General features: G+C 47.2%; 1 protein-coding gene across 10 annotated transcripts in view; it reads left to right on the plus strand.

The window, feature by feature from the left end:
• The window catches only part of ATXN7L1 (ataxin 7 like 1), a 286,145-nt gene that overhangs the window by 231,588 nt on the left and 30,969 nt on the right, over positions 1-23,588 (plus strand). For all 10 annotated transcript variants that reach the window (XM_049894455.1, XM_049894456.1, XM_049894459.1 and 7 more), the window contains 2 exons: positions 878-1,100; positions 21,511-21,794. In XM_049894455.1, the coding sequence (XP_049750412.1) occupies positions 878-1,100; positions 21,511-21,794 (507 nt within the window). The remainder of the gene's footprint in view (positions 1-877; positions 1,101-21,510; positions 21,795-23,588) is intronic.

Genomic DNA, 23,588 nt, shown 5'->3' on the forward strand with positions numbered 1-23,588 from the left:
AACCTGGAATAGCAGACAGAAATGTCTCACCAATGAGAGAAGCCTAAGCTGGGGTGGAGGAAAAGCGTGGTCTGTCATCTTCTTTCTCTTTTTTCATTATCACGTTCAGTCCAGATTTCCAGATTTGTGATCTCTAGTTCTTCCCATCAGGACATCTGTTACAATTTCATTTATTTATTCAGTACATATTAATTAAGCCCCCAACTCTATGCGAGGCACTGTCGTAGGCACGAGAGCCAGAGACAACTTAGACACAATTTCAGGAGCCTTTGTCTTTTTAGGGTCTGGGATTTCTTCCTGAAATTGTGCACAAAGTTTAGTTGGCACATGTATGTGTTCATTTTTCTGGGGAGAGGATCCTTAACTTTTATCAAATCTGTTACCTTGAAACAGTTAACCACCATGATGGGTTGTAGACTAGAACTTTACTGCAAGCATCTGCTGTCTTGCCTAGTGTCTCCAGCCTGCCCATTGAGGAACCTGTCCCACCCACTGCCCTGAGGGATGTTGTGGCCTCTAGGTAGCTGGCTGGGGATCACTTTGGCTATGTCACTATCCGCCTGTGTTCTAGTAACACCTGGTGTACCTCTGCTAATTCTATGGAAGCAGGTTTGCAGAAGGATAGCTTGGGAAATGCTTCCCATGAGGATTTTGGTGTTAGTTCAGCATGCCATTGGATACAGAAATTCAGAATGTAATAATTGCTAGTTGGCAGGATAAGAGCAGATGTCTAGACAAACCATAGTCAGAACGGAGGCTTCAGTGGTGTCAACGTTGCAAGAAAAGCCATTTTCTTTTTGCCTGTTGTGTGTGCAAGTGTGGAAGTGGCTTGCTGTTGTGGACGGTGTGCTGAGTTCTATTCTTTCTCCCCCTGTAGAGAGAAGACACGGGTCAATGTGTAGACCTTCTCCTTCTCCAGCATCTCCGCCCTCTAATTCCAGGACATCACTAGTACAGGTGAAAACAAAAACCAGTTTCAGCGGCCATAGCTCTGCCAGCAGCACCTCAAAGCCATTCAAAACGCCCAAAGACAATCTACTTACCTCCAGCAGCAAACAGCACACAGTCTTTTCTGCAAAAGGATCAAAGGATAAACAATGGTGAGTGTTGGGTGCTGGGGAGATAGCCAGCAGCTGTCTGTCCCCAAACTGTCCCTGCTTCTTGGCCCTGTTGCCATGGGAGACAGTGTTTATACTCTGGCTTTGTTCCTGGGCATCATGTCCAGGAATCTGGGGAACTGAGGAAGGAAGAGATGGAAAACCGGAATGATGTAATGAGAAACCCAAACACTAGGAGGAAAGGGGGACCCTGAGAGCAGCTTATGCCTGACAGGGGAATCTTCCTTCTCTTGAGAGCTGAGGCAAGTTGTGTCTAAGAAAAGGGCTACAGGGGAATAGCCTCAGTTACAGTCACCTCTCAGTTTTCTGCCCCAGTGAAGAGAAGCATTCGAGTAAATAACCAAAAGACAGCGGGCCCAGCGAGAAGTGAGGCCATGGGCCTGCTCCACAAAGCCTCCTGCATAGTGTCCTGATGCAAGCATAAGCTCTGGAATTACTGGCTGTATTCAAATCCCAGTTGGGTGACTTTGGGCAAGTTACTCAGTTTTACTGGGCCTCAGTTTTCTTATCTGTAAAATGGGACTAATTATGGCTCTACCCACCACAGGACTGTTGTTGAGGATTAAGTGAGCTAATTTTTATAAAAGTAGCCATGAGCAGCCGTGAGCAGCCAGGTCCTAGCAGAGGCAGGTAATTGGGTGCTGACCACAGAAGGAAGAGAGAAAAACCAAGGAGAATGTCACCCCTTTGATGGGTTGGGAGAGAGCTGGTTACAGGTGACTGAGAAATCAGAGGCTTTTGGTTTATCTTTTTATCTCAGTCTTTACCAAAAAGTCAGAAAAGGTAACCTGTGGAATAGACAGGTAGGAAATCAAACTGAAAGCAAGGACAGGAGGCCAAAGATGAGTATCTTAGCATGCTGACCTGTCAGGTCAAATGCCCAGACTCATGTCTTGGAACACTTAACCAAAACCATGCACTGTCAAATTGTTTCCAACTTATGGTGACCCCTGTGTGTCAGGGTAGAGCTGCACTACTTAGGGTTTTCAGTGACTGATTTTTTAGAAGCAGATCACCAGGCCTTTCTTCCTAGGTGCCTCTGGGTAGACTTGAACTTCCAACCTTTTGGTTAGCAGCCAAGCATGTTGACCATTTGCACCACCCAGGGACGCCTGGAACACTGAAAGACTGATTTTTTACAGAACCTCTAGGCTTATCCTTTAGGCCTCTTGAAGTCAGAAAAAGGGATAAATACGAAGCTTACCTAATATATTTCTAGGAAAAAAACTTGTTAATGTTAGTTAATTGCATTTAACTTCATACCTAGGAAAGCCATGGATTAAACCATCCATCTGTCGGTTTGTCAGTGCACACTGGAAATTATGATGATTTGTAAAGAACTAATTATGTTAGATTAATTAAGAGCCTCTTGTGATAGAGGGTAAAAGTTTGACATGGTTGCTGAGGAGGGGCATTTCCTGTCATCAGGCCTATCCGAACACCATCGACAAGCTTTGTTCTTCTCCAGATCTTACGATCTTGAGTCCATCCTGTAGGAGGAGATACACAGCTGGTTAGGGAAGGCCCAGCCAGAGAGTGACTGTGGGTGACCTCTATGCCTGGCCCCAGGACCACTGAGTGTTCCAATCACTATTCCACAGTGCCTCTTATCAGTGATTCGGAGAGCATCTAGAAGTTTGTTTGCCGAGGCAGCGTAATGTCCTGATATAAGTGCAAGCTCTGGAATTACTGGCTGTGTTCAAATCCCAGTTGGGTGACTTTGGGCAAGTTACTCAGTTTTACCGGGCCTCAGTTTCCTCATCTGTAAAATGGGACTAATAATGGCTCTACCCCCGACAGGACTCTTGTGAGGATGAGCTAATTTTTATAAAAGTAGCCAGCGCAGTGTTTGGATCACAGTACACATTCAATAAATATTTGATGATACTGCTGTTATTGACATTATCATGTCTACCAAAGGATAGCACTCCTATAACCTGAGGTAAAGGTTAAGAAATCAAATCTCTCTAAAAAAATTAGAGAAATGACTCTTTAGACTCAGACTGGAGTTGAAAATGAAAAAGAATAAAACAATTTATTCAGAGTCCAGAAATAAGCTACAGAGAAACCAAATGTGGAAAGCCTGACAAGGGGCTCCTAAGCCAGGAAGGGATTCCGGGGCCCATGGAAGATGATCAAGTGAACTTTCCTTGTGAAAGAGCAAACCTGGGGTCTCAGGAGGTCCCAAGAGTATGAGACACAGCACAAAAAGGAGTCTCCCAGAAGGCAAACTTTCCAGGAGACCTCTGGATTAGATCAGTTTCCACATTCTATTCAGTCCAACTCTGTACCCACTTACTAAAACCTGCCATGGGCAGGGCTCTTGCAGCTATAGGAAGAAAGTGTTTTTGAAAGAATCTGAGGAAACTAGCTAGGATCCAGAGAAGAGCAACTAAAATGATTGCAAAGAGGGAAACAGCTCTCGTGAAGAAAAAGCTTCAAAAATTAGAGTGCTTACATTGTGTGGAGAACAGTAAGCTCACAGGTGATTTACCTAACTTAAGTAGGTAAATATTACAAAGACAGAACAAGGGGTGCACCAAGAACGAGGCCGAGCTATTGATATGCAGCCATCTTTCTAACTATTTTCTCCATTCTGCTTGGCCATCATCCATCTCCTCACCACTACCAGGAACCTGGGTCAGGGAAGAGCCAGGGTCCCTGAGGCTGAGAAGATTTGGCTTAGTGGCTCACAAGGCTCAAAGGTTTTCCCAGAGTGCAGTGTGGAAGAACAAACATTGAGCTAGGGTCAGGAAAAATGGGTTCGAGGCCTGGCTCTGCTGCTAACTTTCTGTGTGACCTTGAATAAGTCACTTAATCTCTCTTTGAGTCCCATTTTCAAGCCTGATTATGTTGTGATTCTAAGTCAGTCTTCTCAAAAACTGTCAAAGATTCTTCATTGCCTAGTGAATTAAGAGTTAGACCCTCAGCCCAACATAAGGGACTGTTTACAAATCTGGCTGCAAACCTCCTAATCCAATCCTGGACATCCTGTGCCACCCCATTACTCTAGCTGTCCCCCAAAATCTTCCCCTGGTACCTCTGCCTAGAACGTCTGTAAAAATGGCATGGGGGTAGTGTCTGGCCTCCTCTAATTTCACAATGGGGAAGAAGGACCAAGATCAACAGCCCAAGGCTGATTCCTATGAGGCAAGGTCCAGACATGCCTCCTTTCTCCACCATTTTTACCAATTCTGACACCAACTATCCCTACCAGGGCACTCTCTGCTTCTCTGCTGGATTTGATAATTCATTGCAATGGCCACACAGAACTCACAGACCATATTCACAATTATAGGGACAATTAGGGAAGTACGAGGTTACAATTCAGGTTCAGAAATGCTCAGGATACAGTTCTTCCCTCAGGACAGCCTCTTCTGCCAGTAAGTCTCAGCGTGAAGGCACTCAGCTTTCTCACTCCGTGGGCACTCAGCTTTTTCCACTGCGCTGTCTTCTGCCGCACTCTCCTGCCACTACTTCTCTAACTTTCCTTCCTTGGTGGTGGTGGGATCCTCTCTGCTCTAGAATTGGCTCTTTTTTAAGGCAAAACTGACCAATCCCCTTGGTAGGCCACAATTGCCTTGTTTGCACAGTCCCACCCAGTCACTTGGGTGAGAGTTACAAGACTACAGCGAAAGAGGCCACACAAAAGCCATCCATCGCACCACAACATCCACCTGTCTTTACTCAACATTTAATGAACACCTACTATGTGCCAATGAACACCTACTATGACACTTTTGTGCAAATTAGAAAAAGGCCTGGATACAGTCCTGTCCCAGGGCGCACAGTTGACTAATGGACTTCACTACCTCCTGGCTTCCTCAGCCAGGCATCCTAGTGCAGTGAATAACCTGTACAACCATACAGTGTAGCCCTGAGGATACAGAGTTAAATAAGACACAGCCACTGTCTTAGGGAGTCCGTGAAAAGCAACATAGCTAACACAGACTACAGTGTGATAAGGCTAGATATTGGTAGCACAGAAGAAGGGCACCCGGCTGAAGACTCAAAAAAGGTTTTGCAGAAGAGGTTACACTTGAGCTGAATTGGAACGACAAGTAGGAATGACCAAGACAAAGAAGCTTGGAAGAGAATTCCAGGCAGAGGAAACAACGTGGAGAAGTATTTGCACGTGGGGAGAGGCAGGAACTGGAGCTTGGTGGGTGGGTGGGTGTAATTATGAAATTCCACTGTAGGTGCCAACTTCTGGAGTTTGGACCTCACTCTGAAAGCCACATGGAGCTATTAAGAGAGTAGCTGTCAGTTGTAGTAAGATCACCCTGACAGCCGTATAAAGGATGCACTCGGGGGCCACTCGGGAAGCGGCAAAGGTAGTGAGGACATTGTTGTGTGATCTAGTGAGGCGTGATGACAGCCTGGACCAAGACAGTGATGATGGGCAGGTAAAGAAGGGGCCAGGTAAATGCACAGAGACCAAAGTTTACAAGTGGTTACTAGGGGCGAGTGGGAGGGGGAAAGGGGGCTATTGTTTAAGGTGTACTGAATTTCTGTTTGGGTGACGAAAAAATTTGGCAACAGATAGTGGTAATGGTGGTACAACACGGTGACCATAATTAATGCCACTGGATTGTACGTATAAAAATAGCTGAAATGGCAAATGTTTTGTTACATACATATTTCAGCACAGTAAAATTTAAAAAGAGGGGGAGCCAGGTGTGAGAAATACTAAGGAGGAAAACTCCACAGGACTTTGGCACCAGTTATGTGTAGGGTTTGGAATAAAAACGAAGAGTTTAGGATGATGTGTAGGTTCCTGGGTTGGACAGTTGGGTGACTGGTCCTGCCCCTTCCCCAAGAGAAGGACAAAAAGCAGCCAGAGTTTAGGGTGGGGAGGAGAGGGTGAATTGAGCTGAGTTTAGTGGACTTGGAAGGACCTGAGAAACAGCTGCGTAGAAATGTCCTGAGGGCACTGAAGGTTTGGAAACAAGAGGTCAGGAGAGAGATATGAGTTGGGTGTACAGAGGGGAGAGTCATCAGTGTAGACAGGGGCATTGAAGCTGTGGGTATGACTGAGGCCTTCTAAGGAGGGATGTGGCTTGAGAGCAGGGGCCAAGGGTAGGGTCCTGGAGAATGTGGGGCTGGGGAAGGGGAACGTGAGGAAACAGCAGCTGTCCGGCCACTGTTCTTCCCACAGCATCCTATTCCCTTTCCTTCCCAGCCTAAATCCTCATTGTTCTTCACTGCCCATCTCCTCTTGAAGCCCTTCGCTTATTCACCTCCTCCTTGCCAACCGTCTGATACGTTGTCATCCTCCTTTTAACCCACCCCACCAAAGGGAAAAAAAAAGAAACCCAAAACCATCGCTGTCAAGTCAGTTCTGAATCGTGGCAACCCTGTGTGTTACAGAGTACTGCTCCATAGCGTTTTCTTGGCTGTAATTTTTATGGAAGCAGATTGCCAGGCCTTTCTTTTGTGGTACCACTGGGTTGGTTCAAATCGCCAACCTATAGGTTAGTTGTTGGTGTTGTTCGTTACTGTGGAGTTGATTCTGACTCATGGCGACCCCACATCTGCAGAGGATATTCAAAGCTGTGACCTTTTCAGAAGCAGATCTCCAGGCCTGTCTTCGGAAGCACCTCTGGGTGGCTTTGAACCTCCAACCTTTAGTAGCCCTGTATTTAACCATCTGCACCACCCAGGGACCTTTAACCCCCATAGTACTGAATTTTTCCCTCTCTTGTACACTTTCTGTGGTCTGCCCTAGATTAGCTTGCCTGTGTTCCTTTTGCTTAGTAGTAACTGAAGGCCCTCCTCCATGGTAGGTTCTCACCAACTCAACAAACATGGTCCTCTTGTCAGTAAATATTTGTGGAACTGAATGGAATTGATCTGACCATTGAGATGGATTGTAAAATTTCCATTCTTGGAGACAGCTAACCTTTCATCTTAGAATCGTTTGGACTAGAGCTGTCCAACGGAAATATAAGGTGTGCCACATATACGATTTTAGATTTTCTAGTATCCACATTTTAAAAAGTAAAAAGAAACAAGCGAAATTAATTTCAATGATATATTTAACCAAATATATCAAAAATATTATCATTTCAGCATACAATCAATGAGATAGTGAACATTCTTTTATTCTTCATACTAAGTCTTCAGAATCCCGTGTGCACTTACGGCACATCTCAACCTGGACACAACATTTTTGTGAGAAATACTTGATCTGTATTTAGATTTCATGAAAATTAGAGACGATAAAGTAAATGCTCATACCCAATTTGTTCCGGACATATGTAAAAGTTTTCTAATAACTGAATCCAGTATCCGTTTTTTTAATTTTAATTAATTAAAACTTTAAATTCAGTTCTGCAGCTGCAGTACCCACATTTTAAGTGCTCAACAGTCACAAGTGGCCAAAAATTACCATATCAGACAGTGCAGGGCTAGACATAGAGGCCAGGTGACCCTGGGTGGTTCTTTGATTCACAGTTGTGTTAACTTAGCCCTTGGATCTCTTTAAACTTGGTCGTAAGGTGAAAGGAATTCTCACCCCCCTCTCATCTTAGCCTAGGGCCCCTGGGTCTGTGGGACCTGGAAGAAGGAATTGGCCACGCACAGAACCTTCTGCAGCCCAGAGTGCTGTTCCACTGCTCCCGGTCAGCTCTGCGGTGGTTTGTTGTCGGGTGCCATTGAGTAGATTTTTGACTCATAATTGACCCCACGTGACAGAGCAGAACTGCCCCATAGGGTTTCCTAGGCTATAATCTTTACAGGAAGAGGAGGCCTGGTGGTGCAGTGGTTAAAAGGCCTTGGCTGCTAACTGAAAGGTGGCCAGTTCGAACCCACCAGCTGCTCTGTGGAAGAAAGATGTGGCAGTCTGTTTCCGTAAAGATTACAGCCTTGGAAACCCTATGGAGCAGTTCTACTCTGTCCTGTAGGGTCGCTATGAGTCAGAATTGACTCAGGGGCAATGGGGGAATCTTTACAGGACCAGATCCACAGTTCTTTTCTCCCTCAAAACTGCAGAGTGTGTTCGAATTGCCAATCTTTTGGTTAGCAGCCGAGCCCTTAACCATTGTGGCACCAGGGCTCCATTTGAGCTCTTTATTGGCCCCTAAAAATTTTTTTTTTTTTTTTTTAAAGGCTAAAAGCCTGAGGACAGTGGGCTGTGGCCTTTAGACTAGATATTACAGCAGGTCAGGGGCGCCCCTTTCCAAATAGCACAAATTCCTGTGTACAGCAGTCAAAACATCACTCCTGATTTGGGGCCGACCTGCTGGCATTCTAGCACAGGTTAAATGGTATGTGGTTTTGTAATTTTCTCCCTTCTGTGGTTGGGTAGGTTAAAAAATAACTCTCCATTAGAAGAAAGGGGAAGAGCAGAGAGGGCATAACCCTGTTACCAGATCTGTCCCTTGGGGGTCTGCCTGACAGCAGCTAGCCCCCTCTCCAGAGTGTACTGCCCTGTCTTGGGGACCCCTTAAGGGAGCCCCCACCCCCACCCCCTGCAGCTGCGGGAGGTGGCAAGCAAATGAGGCTACCAAGTGACCTAGGGAATTAAGGCAGTTCAGCAGTTTTGAGTTAAGATGAGCATTTCAGCTCTTACCCTTGGGACCCCGCTTGCCCAGGGGCTTGGGCCCCCCCCAGCACAGTGACTGAGTGAGCCAAGCTGGCGTTCCCAACCACTGTCGTCCTGGCCACCCTGGCCCGGCACGGTGAGTTGATGAGGGAGCTCCAGCCTGCAGATGGGGTGGGGAGGCTTCCTCCCCCTGGAGGGCTTGTTGCCTTCCCCTTCGGCCTTATCACCCGCACGTGCGTGTTGAATGCTAAATATGCTCCGCTATTAAAAATGCAAGAGATGAGCCTGCTGCTCTAGAAGGAAAATGAGCCAAAGCAAAAGAAAAACCAGCAGGCGGCGGCTTCCCGCGTGCCCTGCAGCATGGGGGGTGGGGGGGGAAGTCCCCTCACCTCAGGTAGGCGGGGCTCCTCGCCAAACGCTGAGAATAGAAGGGCGGGGCCTGGAGGGCTGGGGCTGGGAGTGAAGTAGCGGTGCTTTGGAAGTCTTCCCAGTGCTTTGTGGAGAGGGAGATGATAACCTTGGCCCAGCGCCCAACCCCTGGGAGAGACGGGGGCGGACTCATCTCTTCTTACCTGGTGTTGGCATGAACTGGGGGCAAGACCACGGCTCAGGATTGATGGCTTCGGAAAACTAGGGCGTCCTCTCAGGGGTATGACGCAGCCTGGGAAATACTAGAGACCTCAAGTGCTGCAGATCCCCCAGGTGACCCGCCATAGAGTCATGGCCAGATTCCTGCAATAGCCTCTACCTGTCTCATTGCCCCTCGCCCCGCCCCTCCTCCAGTCCACACCCGACCAGTGCCTGAGTGCCACTGCCCTGCTCACAGTTCTTCAGTGGCTCCCTGCTGGCTGCCTGTAGATTAAAATGTTAACCCCTTTGGAGGTGGATGATATGATCTGGCCTTTTACCAAATGCTACTGCCAGTATTTTCACCCTTTCATTTTCCTGGTGTCCTAATCTACTTGTTGTTGTTGGCAACTAACAATAACAGCCTGCTCCATGGAGCTAATTCCAGTGTTGTTAGGTGCCACCAAGTAAATTCCAACTCACAGTGACCCCATGTGACAGGAAGAACTACCCCATAAGGTTTCCTAGGCTTTAATCTTTACAGGAGCATATCACCAGGTCTTTGTCCCACAGAGCCACTGGGGGTTCAAACCCCCAATCTTTCACTTGAGCAGCCAAGCACCACCAGTGGTAGAAGTTTTACCTTTTATGTGGGAGACCCAGGTTTGATTCCCAGCCAGTGCACCTCACACATAGTCACCACTCCTCCCTCAGTGGAGGCTTGCATGTCACTATGGCGATAAACAGGTTCCGGCACAGCTTCCAGACTAAGACTAGGAAGAAAATCAGCCAGTGAAAACCTGATGGATCGCAACAGCCCAACCTGCAGCCAATCATGGGGATGGCATAGGACCAGGCAGCTTTTTGTTCCATTTTGCATGGGGTCACCATGAGTCCAGGTTGACTCAATGGCAGCCAACAACAACAACAAATAGCTGGGACAAAGAGAAATTTAAAGTGGTTTAACCTTTCTGACCCTCGGTTACTACTTAGCTATAAAATTGGGGGTAAGGGCAAGTGCACAGCCTATTGCCCAGGGCAGGTAGGTGCTCAGTGTGTGTCACCTCGAGCCTCTCCACCCTCACCTTCATCACCACCCCGACTCTTCTTCTGGGAAGAGAGACAGCATGCCAGTCCTTACCTAAAGCATTTGCTCTTATGAAGAGTTGGTTGTGAGCTGATTCAGTTTTTATTGCACGTTATATGATTTAGCCTTCACTGAGCACATTAATTCATGCAGCAAACATTTACTGAGCCCTTCCTAAGTGCCAGATAATGCACATGGCGCTGGGCTCATTGCAGAGGTGAACAAGGACAACATTTCTATCCTCAGGTTGTTCACTGTCTGGTCAGGTCAGATAGACATAGAAATAAAACCTTTCCATTTGACACAATTAGGAGTCCTTGGGTGGTGCAAACATTTAAGTGCTCGACCTACTAGCCGAAAGCTGATTATTTGAACATACCCAGAGGCATCTCTGAAGACAGGCTTGGCAATCTGCTTCTGAAAGGTCACAGCCTTGAGAACCCTGCGGAAGCACTTCTACTCTGAACACGTGGGTTGCCAAGAGTTGGAGTCAAATCAACAGCAGCTAACAACAACAAATAGAGAAAATAAAATAATAAGTACATAAATAAAATGAAAGAGACCATTTGGCACGATTAGTGTGGCAGAAACACCTGAGAAGGAACAGCTAGCACTAAGAGAGGCATGGCATCTGATCTGGACAGATGGGGAGTGTCCTACAGGGCCAGGGGGAAGGGCATACCAGCAGAGGGAACCTCCTAGCCCATGGAAGGGGCAGGGCTAGGCAGGAGCACCTACTGTTCAAGGAGTGTTGAGAAGTTCAGCCAGGCTGTCTGTCAGAGAAGGTCCATGGGGTGGGAGACGTGGGGTGGCCAGGCTATGAAGGAAAGGGCAGTGGAGAGACCTCAAAGACTTTAAGCAGAGGCATGGCATGAGCAGATTTGTATGTGTGGAAACAGTTCAGGGCACACAGAGACAGAGGTGAAAAGACCAGTGATGGCGACTTTATCACGGTGCAGGCAAGCGCCAGTGCGGCCTGAACTGACCGGCGAGGGAGGGGGCTGCTCTAACAGCTGTGTAAGAGGTAGTCTTGTCAGACCAACTTGTGACTGAATGTTGGGGAAGAGTCAGGGTCTCTAACTGCTGGATGGTGATGTTGTTCACATAATTATTGTTGTGAACTGACTCTCAGTGACCCCTATGTACAACAGAAGGAAACACTGCCTGGTCCTCTGCCATCCTCACAATTGTTGTTATGCTTGAGCCCATTGTTGCAGCCAGTGTGTCAATCCATCTCATTAACAGTCTTCCTTTTTTCCACGGACCCTATACTTTACCAAGTATGATGTCCGTCTCCAGGTCCTTCTTCTGATCCCTCCTGATAACATGTCCAAAGTACACAAGATGAAGTCTCTCCATCCTCACGTCTAAGGAGTATTCTGGCTCTAGTCCTTCCAAGACAGATTTGTTTGTTCTTCTGACAGTACGTGGTATATTCAGTATTCTTCACCAACACCATAATTCAAATGCATCAGTTTTCCTTTGGTCTTCCTTATTCACTGTCTAGCTTTTGCGTGTATGTGAGACAATTCAATATACACCTTAGTCCTTAAAGTGACGTCTTTGCTTTTTAACACTTTAAAGAGGTCTTTTGCGGCAGATTTGCCCAGTGCAATACGTCGTTTGATTTCTTGACTGCTGCTTCCATGGGCGTTGATTGTGGATCCAAGTAAAATGAAATCCTTGACAATTTCAGTCTTTTCTCTGTCATGATGTTGCTTATTGGTCCAGTTGTGAGGATTTTTGTTTTCTTTATGTTGAGGTGCAATCCATACTGAAGGCTGTAGTTTTTGATCTTCATCAGTAAGTGCTTCAAGTCCTCTTTGCTTTCAGCAAGCAAGGTTGTGTCATCTGCATAACGCAGGTTGTTAATGAGTCCTGATGCCACATTCTTTCCATCCTGATGCCACATTCTTCTTCATATAGTCCAGCTTCTTGGATTATCTGCTAAGCAAAAAAAAGCATAGATTGAATAAATATGGTGAAAGGATACAACTCTGACACACACCTTTTCTGATTTTAAACCACACAGTATCCCCGTGTTCTGTTCCAACGACTGCCTCTTGGTCTGTGCACATGAGCACAATTAAGAGGATTTTAAAAATAAAAGCGCATTTAATTTGGGACAAAAAGTTTTCTGAGTTTGCTGTGAGTCAATGTGAAGACTGGGATTTTGAAGGTTAAAAAAAAAACATGCTTAGTTTTCTGGATGGAGGTGGTTTAAGTGCAGGGCTGCACTGTATTCCAGTTGTGAAAAGGAGAAAGCAGGGTTTGGCATTCAGGGCCTCTGAGAAGGGAAGAGGACCCCTGGGCCGCCCCATTCTGAAGAAAACTCTGGGGAGCAGACGCTGGTGCGCCTCATAACAAGCTTCTGGAAAGCAAAAGGGCAGCGGAGCGCATGTTCCTTCCATTCTCCGGCCCAGGACTGGAGTCCAGGGTCTCCCCGCAGGAGGCGCCGGCCCGGCAGGAGGAGGAGGATGTTCTGTGGGGAGGCTTTCCCGACTCTTCCCTGGGTCGGGATTGGCCCAAAGCTTGGGGGCCAGCAATGTCTGGGCTGCAGTGTTTCGGGCCGCGTGTGGACCGATTAAGTAGCCTGAGCTCGTGCGGCGGGAGCCGGTGCCCTCTGGTGGCTGCAGAGGGGAGCGCGCCGCCTGCTCTCTCGGGCTGAGCTCGCCGGGCCCGCTCTGGGGACCTAGCTGCTGGGGCTCTACCCACTCTGACGTCTCTGCACCAGCACGCCCTCCAGAGCTCACTGCCTCCTGAACGCCACCCTCTCAAAAGGGTGGTGCCATTTTATAAGTTAATGCGAATTCCAATGGCCGTTTCCCTCCACCAGAAGCATTTTAATTGTGAGGCTTTTAGTTCTCTTTTGTGGAAGGAAAGGTATTGATTTGGTCCAGGGTTGCCCTTAAAACCCTCTGGACTCATTGCAGACAACCCAGCCCCAAAGGACACCCCAGAGCCACCCCGTTCGTGTCATATGCCCTACCATGCCAGGACTGTCTGTTTTCCTTCTTTGTCTTTCCGTCTTCTCCTCATGTTGATATTTTCCCTGGGACTCCCCAGGAATGTCAGCACATTTAGCACCCCGTTGTTCTTGAGGTGGATTTAGAGACTACCTTCTGAGCTCTGTGCCCTGGGAAGCCCTGATTAAATAGAAGGGTAGGAGAGATTAACAGACAAGCTGGGCCTCCTGCTTTCCAGGAAAACTGGAGCAGCCTGGGGTGGGGGGGGGACATATACTTATTCCTCCAAAAGGAGCCTTAGAGCCAGAGGGACCCCTGTTGCCTAACATACTTGAGAGTTGCAGGAGACAGCATGAGAGGTGGCTGGAGTTCCCGTGCATTATTCTTGCAGAGTGTTTACCCAGGTGGGATCTTTCACCACCAGCTGAGGCTTGGGCAGTGCCTAGAAGGTTAGGCATCGAGAAGCAAGTGGGATTATCAAGGAGGGCTGAAGGCTCCTGGAAGGGGACTTTCCAGTCTGGGAAGGCTTCCTACCTCGTTTGGTTTTTCCTCTCCACTGCACCACCCAGAAGTGGTCCTCCACCCTGGGTAAATGTGAAAGGCCACCTGCTCCATCCATCTCCTGCCCCTGCCTCCTGCCACCTCTTCCGCCTTTTCCTCCGTTGTGGGACCAGAAGAGGAGGGCATGAAGAAGACAAGGAGTTTCTGATGGTGACCATGACTTGCATCCGAGACATACACTCCAGAAACATCAGGACCAGTGGGGGAAAGGGATGGCGTGATCCTCTGTCCCCTTTTTGGCTTTAGCTCCAGTTTATTGAGGTCCTGTTGTATGCTGGGAGTCCCTAAGTGATGCAAATAGTTAATGTGCTCAGCTGCTAACCAAAAGGTTGGAGGTTTGAGTCTACCCTCAGGTACCTTGGAAGAAAGGCCTGGCAATCTACTTCTGAAAAATCAGCCATTGAAAACCCCATGGAGTTTTGTACTCTGACACACGTGGGGTCACCATGAGTCAGGAGCCAACAACAATAATAATTATGTGCCTGGCGCTATGCTAAGCACTTATACATATTATCTGCCTTAATCATTGCAATATCTATCATTACTTTTGTTTTAGTGATAAGAAAACTGAGGCACAGAAAGGTGAAATCCTGAGATAAGCTAGGCAGGGCAGCCACATATACTTGTGCAGATTTTGCACAAGGCCAGCCAACTGAGGAGGCAAGGAAGAACTGGAATCAGCCCTCACCCCACTTGCCAGTCAGCTGCCCTTTTTCTAATTCTAACAGCAGTCCTTATGGGCTCACGAGGCCCTGAAGCCTGGAAGTCAGTGGTTTCCTATGAGAATGCATCTGGCAATAGAAAACATACAAGTTGAACTGGTTCATCTGATTTCAAAGTCTTTATTCCTAAGCGTTATCCTGAACTTTCTTGTAACACTCTCCGTACACTGTGAATTTGCCAGAACAGTGACAAGATGCAGACCCTCAATTCAGCCCTACTGTCCTCCCTGATCTGTGTTTTGTTTGCCTCTGGCCACTTTTCTAATTCATCAAACTGGCTGGGGTAAATCCCACATCATTCTTCTCAGCAGTAATTACCTACACACCAAATTGAAAAACAAGGTCTTGGCCCTTCATCCAAGTCACTGATGAAGATGCTGTAGCCTTCTTGACCCTGATGGGCCCCTGGCAAGCTTCCCTTGGTACCACCCTGGGCTGCTGTGACACCCCTGATAGCCAATATTATTTTGCTTCTGCTGCCAGGAGCACTAACTCTCAATCGCCGTGAGGCCTGGACCACTTTTTCACGGTTTACCGAAGGCGTGCTGTGTGGGAGACAGGCCAAAGTCGTGCAGAGGTCAGGAGAGATTACCCATCATGCTTCCTCCCTGACCACCAGGCCTGACATTTCAGCCTCGGGAATATTCAGTTAATCTGGCCAGTTTTCTTACTCACCATGTTCTGTGGCTGATTGGAGGAGTCCTGCTGGCACAGTGGTTAAGTGCTCAGCTGCTAACCAAAAGGTCAGCAGTTCAAACCCACCAGCAGCTCCTTGGAAACCCTGTGGGGCAGTTCTACTCTGTCCTTTAGGGCCCCCGTGAGTTGGCATTGACTTGACAGCAGTGAGTTTGGTTTTGGGTGGCTGATTGCCATGTTTTCTATTTGCATAAAGTTTTCGCAAATCGGATTTCTGATGGTTTTCCCAATTTTGTTCCAGGTTTTAAAAAAAGAAAAACACTTATTCGTTCATCAGGATGTACATAGCACTTACTGCATCCATTGTACCATGGTACGACGTTGTGGCCCTGTTTTTAAGGTTGATTCTTAGTGACCACCACCAGCCTTTAAGAATGTCCCAAGTATTTTTTCAAGTTAAAGAATTTAGGTTGTTGTTGTTAGCTGCTGTTGAGTTGACTCCGATTCATGGCAACCTTTTGTGCGAAAAGAACAAATGTTGCCCAGTCTTGTGTCGTCCTCACAGTTGCCAGCAGGTTTGAGTCTGTCATTGCAGCTATTGTACCTCATTGGCCTTCACTTCACCAAACACGATGTCCTCCTCCAGCAGCTGATCCCTCCTGATGACGTGTCCAAAGCAAGACAGTGGGGCAGTGTTTTGTTGTGATCTATAAGGTTTTCATTGGCAGTTTTTCAGAAAGGAGCTCTGGTAGCACAGTGGCTAAGTGCTTGGCTGCTAACTGTAAGGTTGGTGGTTCGAACCCACCCAGAGGCTCCACGGGAGAGAGACCTCACAATCTGCTTCCATAAAGATTACAGCCAAGAAAACCCTATGGGGCAGTTCTACTCTTTCATGTGAGATTGTTATGAGTCAAAATCGACTTGATGGCACCTAACAAAAAGAAAAACAAATTTTCCAAAATAGACGTTCAGGCCTTTCTTCCTGGTCTGACTTAGTCTGGAAGCTCCACTGAATCCTAGCCATCATGGGTCACCCTGCTGGTATTTGAAATACCAGTGGCATAGCTTCCAGCATCATAGTAACACAGAAGCCACAAACTGTCTGACAAACCAACAGACGGGTGGTGGAGAATTTAGATTAGATATAAATAATTTCCTGATAGCAGCCCAAAAATTTCATCTAAGAGAGCCAAGTAGAATTCCTTCTCTGAGAATCTTTTAAAATAGAGTAAATCCCTTTTTATTTGAGATGACTTTGTGCTATCACTGCTTAGAAGGCAAGAGGCTGGGTGAAATGGCCGTTCCAAGGATCTGCCAGGGAGTCCAAGAATTTCGTAGTTCTGCCAGGCCAGGCAAGTAGGCACCTGAGCCTTTGTTGAAGGAATCAGTGGGTCGACAGCTGAGAGCGCTTCTCAGGTACATCACCCACAGCACAAATACTCTATGTCTTCAGGTTCCCTCCTGTCAAATACACCTTTGCCCCACACTGGTAAGTGCAGTAAGGGCTGGCAATTTCTGCAGGGCTGGGGATTTTCTGAGCCATTCTCTTAAGGCTTATCTGTTGACCACAGAAGGATAAATTGTTATCACCTGGAAAGGTTAGGTGGCTCGGGAGCAGCTGGCTCTGCCGCAGGCACGGCCCTCTCGGCAGCAGCATCATCATTCTCCACCTCTGCTCTTCTGCAGACATCACTGGGCAGGGAGGCGAACCTACTTGGTACTGAAAAAGCCATTTTTCTTAAAACCAGAGGCTCCTCCTTGGTCCAGAAAGATACAGTCAGACGGGCCAGACACACAGGAGGAAGACATGTTGTTGTGTGCCCACGAGTGGCTTCCAACTCATAGCAGCCCTATAGGACAGGGTAGAACTGTCCCATAGGGTTTCCTGGGCTGTAATCTTTACCAAGGAGCTCTGGTTGCACAGTCCTTAAAGCACTCACCTGCTAAATGAAAGGTTGGTGGTGCAAACGCACCAGCTGATCTGCAGTCTACTTCTGTAAAGACTTACAGCCTTGGAAACCCTATGGGACAGTTCTACTTTGTCCTCTAGGGTCACTGTGATGGAATCACCAGATGGCAATGAGAGTAAGTCGCCAGGTTTTTCCTGTCATGGAGCCACCAACCTTTTGGATAGCAGCTGAGCACTTCACCCATTGCACCACCAGTGCTCCTTGGAGCAAGACATGGGCAGCACAAAAGAAACAGAAGGTGGATGCCTCCCATGTAGCTGAGCAGGGTGAGGGAGGACTGTTGTGGGCTCTGGGATCACTTCCCAGGCCACAAGACCGAGGTACTGAGAAAACTAGGCGATAACCAGCCCGCGGGTGCGTGGCACAGCGGGAAACAAGCTGCAGCCCTGGGCTCCCTGAAAGAGTTCATCTCCAGCGAACAAAACGGGCATTATGAAAGCAGCAGGGGAAGAGCAGAACTCATCTTTCCATTTCAAGCACAGCTCTTCAAAGAAAGGACAACAGTGAGTGGGTAAACGCAACTAATTGTAGACTTGGGGAAGTGTGTAAACGAATCTCTTAGCTGAATGGGAAGGAACTTTCAGGGACTTTAGCTAACCCGGGGTAACTGCCAGATGTGTTTATCACCTAAGCAAAGAGAATAACAAATCCGCTTAAGTGGTTAAGTCAGTCACTGGTTGTTGCCAACTAACCGTCCTCTCCCAGCTCCTAACTGCACATGGAGGTACTGGAGTTAATGTGATTAGACACAGAAAAGATGAAAGATACCCCTACTGGGACGGCAGGGATTAGAATCTTTTGGCTTATTTCCAAATGGAAAATTATTAACCCTGTTATTCAGGGTGCACTGCATCAGGAAAGGGTCCTTACTTGCCCAGGGCTGGACACTTCACATGGCAGAGGAAATGAGTGGGTGAGGAAGCGATAAATGGGAGAAAGCAGAGGACAGTGCCAGGGTGATGGCTTCCATAGAGCTGTGTGTCTTCCTTCCTGGGGTATAGGTAAATGCAAAGGATTAGTATGCAAGCCAAGCAGGAGTGAGGAACTCTCATCAGGTTCTTAGGTCAGCCCAAGCTTTTAGCTTGAAAAAGATCAGAGCTTTGGATTGGGTTTCCAAATTGTATGGCACCATCTTGCAATCATTTCTTCCTTTGTTCTTCAGTTTAGGATTTCAGGGTTGTCACCAGTAACAGTGAAGAAAGGAGGCTGAAGACTTGGGTGAGCTAATGGCTAGCATTTATCTGGAAGATGAGGGTGGCAAGGTCAAATCAGGGTGATCTGAACTCCTCTCTCATTTCCTTTGAGGATGTATTTGACCCTTGCCACTACCATTGAACTGCGTGCCTCCCTTATCTCCTCTTGACTCCCAGCAGAAGTACCTTCTCAGCCCAGCCCCACATTTTCGGGAAGAGAAAGAACACCTAAGAAGAAGGTATCAGGGGCAGCTTCCAGGTTCTACCTGCTTCGCTGTATCTGTAGCCCGTCTCCATTAACAGAGACCCTTGGAATTCCCACCCCAAAAGAATTCAATGTCCTTCTCTTTCCACCACAAGGTGGGACCCCTTACCTGGCATCAGGGCCATTTACTCAATGGCTCAGCTCCTTTCCCACTCATCTGGTCTTTGGAATCCTTTGAAACATTCTTGATCAGAATTTTTTCCCTAACTCCTCCCACTCCTTATCCAAGAAAACTAAATTCCAGAGGGCTGCACATCATTGGCCTTGCTTTCTCATTTCTGATGTGTCCAGAATTCACACCCTGCCTGCAGATACTGGGATGAAAGTCCAACCGAATTCTGGGAGTGTTTGCAATGAAGGGTATGAATGGGCCACACTCGAGAAAAATCCAGTTTAGGAGATCAGTTACTGACATTAGTTAGCCTGGCGCATGCTCAGTTACACACACCTTGGAAGAGGCATCAACGAGGAGATGAGTCCACTGACACTTCCCCAAATGGCCACCTGTGCTCTGGTGGCTGTCTTCAGGAGCACACCTTGGGCTGGACATTGACTTTAGGGAAGGAACCCAGTCTGTACTATGAGTGTTTGTGGAACACTTGGTTCAGTTCTTAAGAACCCTGGTGGCTCAGTGATTAAGAGCTCGACTGCTCACCAAAAGATTGGCAGTTCGAATCCACCAGCCACTCCCTGGAAACCCTGCGGAGGCAGTTCTACTCTGTCTTGTAGGATCATTATGAGTCGGAATTAACAGCAACAAGTTTAGTTTTTGGTTTGGTGGCTCAGTTCTTAAATGTATTTCAGTTTAAACAACTGCTGTGGATTATTCTGTCACAGGCATCATGTCTCTCTGTCTGTCGAGCTCGTGGGTGTTCAACATGTACCCAGGACACTCTTCATGGAAACTGGAGCCTTCCACTCACTCATGCTAGCTCATGGAACAAGAGCTCAATCTGGAACTTAAAAGTCCTAACTTCTTTCTTGAACTTACTTGGCTTCACAAAGAAGTGCGCCAGAGAAGGCCGCTCAGGTGCTAGGGAATCTTCTCACCTGGCTAGTGGTCCATGTGTTCTCATCGACACTTGGAGTTTGATTTTTCTAAAGAAATAAAAGGCAGCAGATGAGAGCAAGGGTGCAAAAATGAATCAACAAAAGTTTCTTGAACAGGCTGTTATATATTTTTTAAATCAGGTTTATTGATGTAGAATTTTTGTATGGTAAAATTCACCGTTTTAGGTATACAAGTACATGAGTTTTGTAATTTGTGTTTTTTGAAAAGAAGTGGGGGAATGGCCCTCGGAGAATTTTTCTAGCACAGGGTTCAGCATTTTTTACCATTTAGAAAAAAATTAGGAATGCAGAACTAATTTCACCAAGTAGCATCTATTATGGCTTCTTCGTGTGCTCTCTTAAAGGGCTTCTTGTGCTAGTCTTCAGTCGCATGTGAGTGCTTTGAAAATTGCCACTAAACAGAAAGTCGCCGTGGTTTAGCTGTATCTCAGACACTCTGATCAAGGCAGGGTTGGCGGTGATTTGGGTTAGTACTAAAAACCACCCTTCCAGTTTCCCTTCACATGGGACGTGAAGCCACACTACCCTTCCCAGGGCCAAGAAAGCGTATGGTCCTAGGTGACATCTGGCAGTGTTCATGATGTCTGGCAGCAGTCTGGTCAGCTGCTGTGTGCCCTTCTCACTGGCAAAGATCTGTAAATAACATCTGTGATCCTGCTTCAAAGTCAGAAAAGGGATAGAGGCTGAGAGGTTGCTAAAATAATTTCATGAACAAGTTGATCAAAGAAATGAGCTGTGAATCTTTAGAGAAGGGAAAGCCAGCTGGCCACGTGGACAGATAAGATTCCTCCCTTGCCAAAAACAGCCTCTCTTTCGTGCGCTACATTGTCTGCAGGCATGTCAAAGCCGGATTCTAGATCATCTGGCATTCAGATAGCTAAGTAGGTGCCACTCTCAGCTCAAAGATGATTGGGGGGCTGGCGAGTTCACATTCTACCCTCCTGCAAGGAGGAAAAGGAATCTAGTTCAGAGACCAAAGCTTATTTTTCTTATCTTTTAAGACCCCAGGACAGAATGCTCCACAGCCCCACAGACACAGGATCCTTCTGCATTACAGAAGCACGGCAATCAACTGCACATCCATTCCAGGAAAAGTAGCAGGGAGTGGGGCTAAGGTGACAGATTCTGCGAGTGAAAGTGCACCTTTGTGCTGTCTTCTTAAAATTCATCCTCTCACCTGCCAGCCCTGAGAATTGTCTATTTACATAACTAGCAGCCTAAAATGGAGTATTAGATAATGTTACATGGCGGCTCCCTCAATTTCAGCCCATCCCCAGGATAGGAGAGTCATCCAGAAGCCCTCGGACAGCATGTCGTGTGGCACGCTGGCCCGAAGCCTCACCTTGGCGTGGCAGGATCTGTCAGCACTCCCAAGCCAAGCAGATGTCAGGCCTGATCGGGCTGGGGTGGGAGACCGGCTGAGGACTGGGGGGCGGAGGCGTGATTCAGCAAGTGCTACCCTGAACTCAGGGAACGAGCATTTCTTCCTTCACCGTGGGCACCTTGTCCTGTCCAAGGTGCTTTCTCGAGACAGCTGACATACAGGGACGGAGCGGGGGAGTTGTAGGCTCTATGGGAACATAGTGCTGATGCTGTCCCTGGCACTGTGCCAGCCTCATACTCCCTGTTGGTCCTTTCTTAGGCATGAATCTCCCTCCTAGCAAAACTGGACTCACACTGCTAGCTTATAGGAGTTGTATACATAAGTGATAAGGAAGTGTTCTGATAATGATAAGCCCGGAGAGATTCTCCGTGGACCAGATGTATCAAAGAAGGCAATTGTGTGTGTTTGTTCGTTTGTTTTTCAGCATTCCGGTTCCTGTAGTCAGTTTAGAGAAAATTCCTAACCTAGTGAAGGCAGATGGTGCCAATGTCAAAATGAACTCGGCAGCCACTACTACAGTCACCTCCTCCTCCACCTCGTCCTCTGCTGTCTCCTCCCCACCTTTATTTAAGCCAGTTTTGATGTCCAAGCAAGTGCCACCATCACCAGAGAAGATCTTAAATGGCAAAGGAATTCTGTCGGCCACAATAGACAAGAAACAACAAAATGGCACCAAAAGCAGCAACAAGCCTTACAGGAGACTTTCAGGTACGTGTCCATGTCCTTAGAGTCTGGCTCATGATTAGACTGAAGTTGAATCATTCATGACCAAGGAGTGAAGTGGTTTAATTAAGCGAATCTGTTTCATTTTAAGGGGGACATGGAGTTGATCTGCAAACAGAATTCTCCACCCTCCCCCAAAAAAAGATACAGGAGAGAACTGGTTCTCTTTTTTCCAGGCAGGTAAAGTCTGTTGGTCAGTTCATTGCTTCACAGGAATTACTGTGGTGATCAGGAGGCAGGATACTCTGAATCGAACATGACAGTCCATGGATTCCAAGGTTCTTGTGCAGCAGTGTCATGCTGACAGGCTGAACTGCCCTTGGCTTCCGCAGGCACATCCTGCTGTGATATGGAAAACTCATAGCAATGTGTCCCAGTAGCTCAGGGCAGGCTGTGCTCCACAGGAATACACAGCCTCTGCCCTTTGGCCTCATTGGTTTACAGGTTGATTCTGGGATCTGGGACTATGACCACCTTTCCCACAAAATCAGCTTGGAATTCTCATTTGGGAACGCTCAGGCCAGCACAGCAGGTGGGGTACTTGGATATTTCTTTCAGGTCTACTCCTTGGTTGGTGCCCAGGAAGGTAGCATATAACTATTTCTTGGGATGATGACTTCCTTGTCAGAGCACCCCCATGTGGATGTTGTTTGCTTAGATTTTGTTATAGAACTAAGTCTGGGAGCTCTGTTTTCTCCAAAAGACCAAAAAAGGGTGTAAACTTCATAACTTCTTCATACACTATGGGTATTTATCTAATGGTGCCCAGAAAAAAAAAAAAAAAAAAAACTATAACCCTCCTCTGGTGTGAGCATAATTTTTAACCACCCCAAGAATTGTGGGCAATTTTTACTTTCTGTGTTGTATTTTTTTTACTTTCTATGTTGTATAACGACAATTGTGAGGATGGCACAGGACCAGGCAGTGTTTCATTCTGTTGTACGTAGGGTTGCTATGAGTCGGAACCGATTTGACAGCACCTAACAACAACAGCATGTTATATTTATCTGTATTTCTAGTTTTTCTAAAATGAACTGTCTTACATCTGTAACTTAAAAGAAAAAAATTAAAAATCATTTCTTCAGAGTACCTCAGGCTCAATGCATTCAAATGAAACAGATTTTGTAGCTACAAATCCCCTCTGTATACTATTCAGGCATGGACTGTTGGTGGCACAATGGTTAAGTGCTCAGCTGCTAACCAAAAGGTTGTAGTTCAAACCCACTAGCCGCTCCATGGGAGAAAAAACCTGACAACCTGCTCCCGTAAAGGTTACAGCCTAGGAAACCCTATGGGGCAGTTCTTCTCTGTCCTGTAGCTTCGCTGAGTCCGAATTGACTCAGCAGCACACAGTGACACTCTTCACACACCATCAGGATTGAAAGGTAGACTCTGGTCTTCTCTTTGAGTGAGGTGGGGCCTGGCTCTTTCCTGAATGGAAAGTTAGATTTCACTCCGCAGAGCGGGGTGGCATCCTCCCTGGAAAACTGTTAGGCCTGGCCACAGTGTCCAGGGCCCTTGGTTCCTTATCATGGCAAAAGCATGTCCATTGTGTCCAGCCTGCACCCCAACCTGCAGTTGTTTGGAGGGGTGCTGTTTGTTGTTTTTGCATTGTGTTGGTGGTTTTGTCTCATTGGATCTTTTGCTCGTTTCTACCTTGCTTTCGCATTGGCAGCCAGCGCCTACCCCCAGCCAAACAACCTACTCCATTCCAGACCAACATGAGGTGCTGGATCTGGGCATGGGTCTGACCCTGACAGATAGACGCAAGAGAGAGAA

This window comes from Elephas maximus, chromosome 8 (genome assembly GCF_024166365.1).
Source record: "Elephas maximus indicus isolate mEleMax1 chromosome 8, mEleMax1 primary haplotype, whole genome shotgun sequence".
NCBI classification, from domain to species: Eukaryota; Metazoa; Chordata; class Mammalia; order Proboscidea; family Elephantidae; genus Elephas; species Elephas maximus.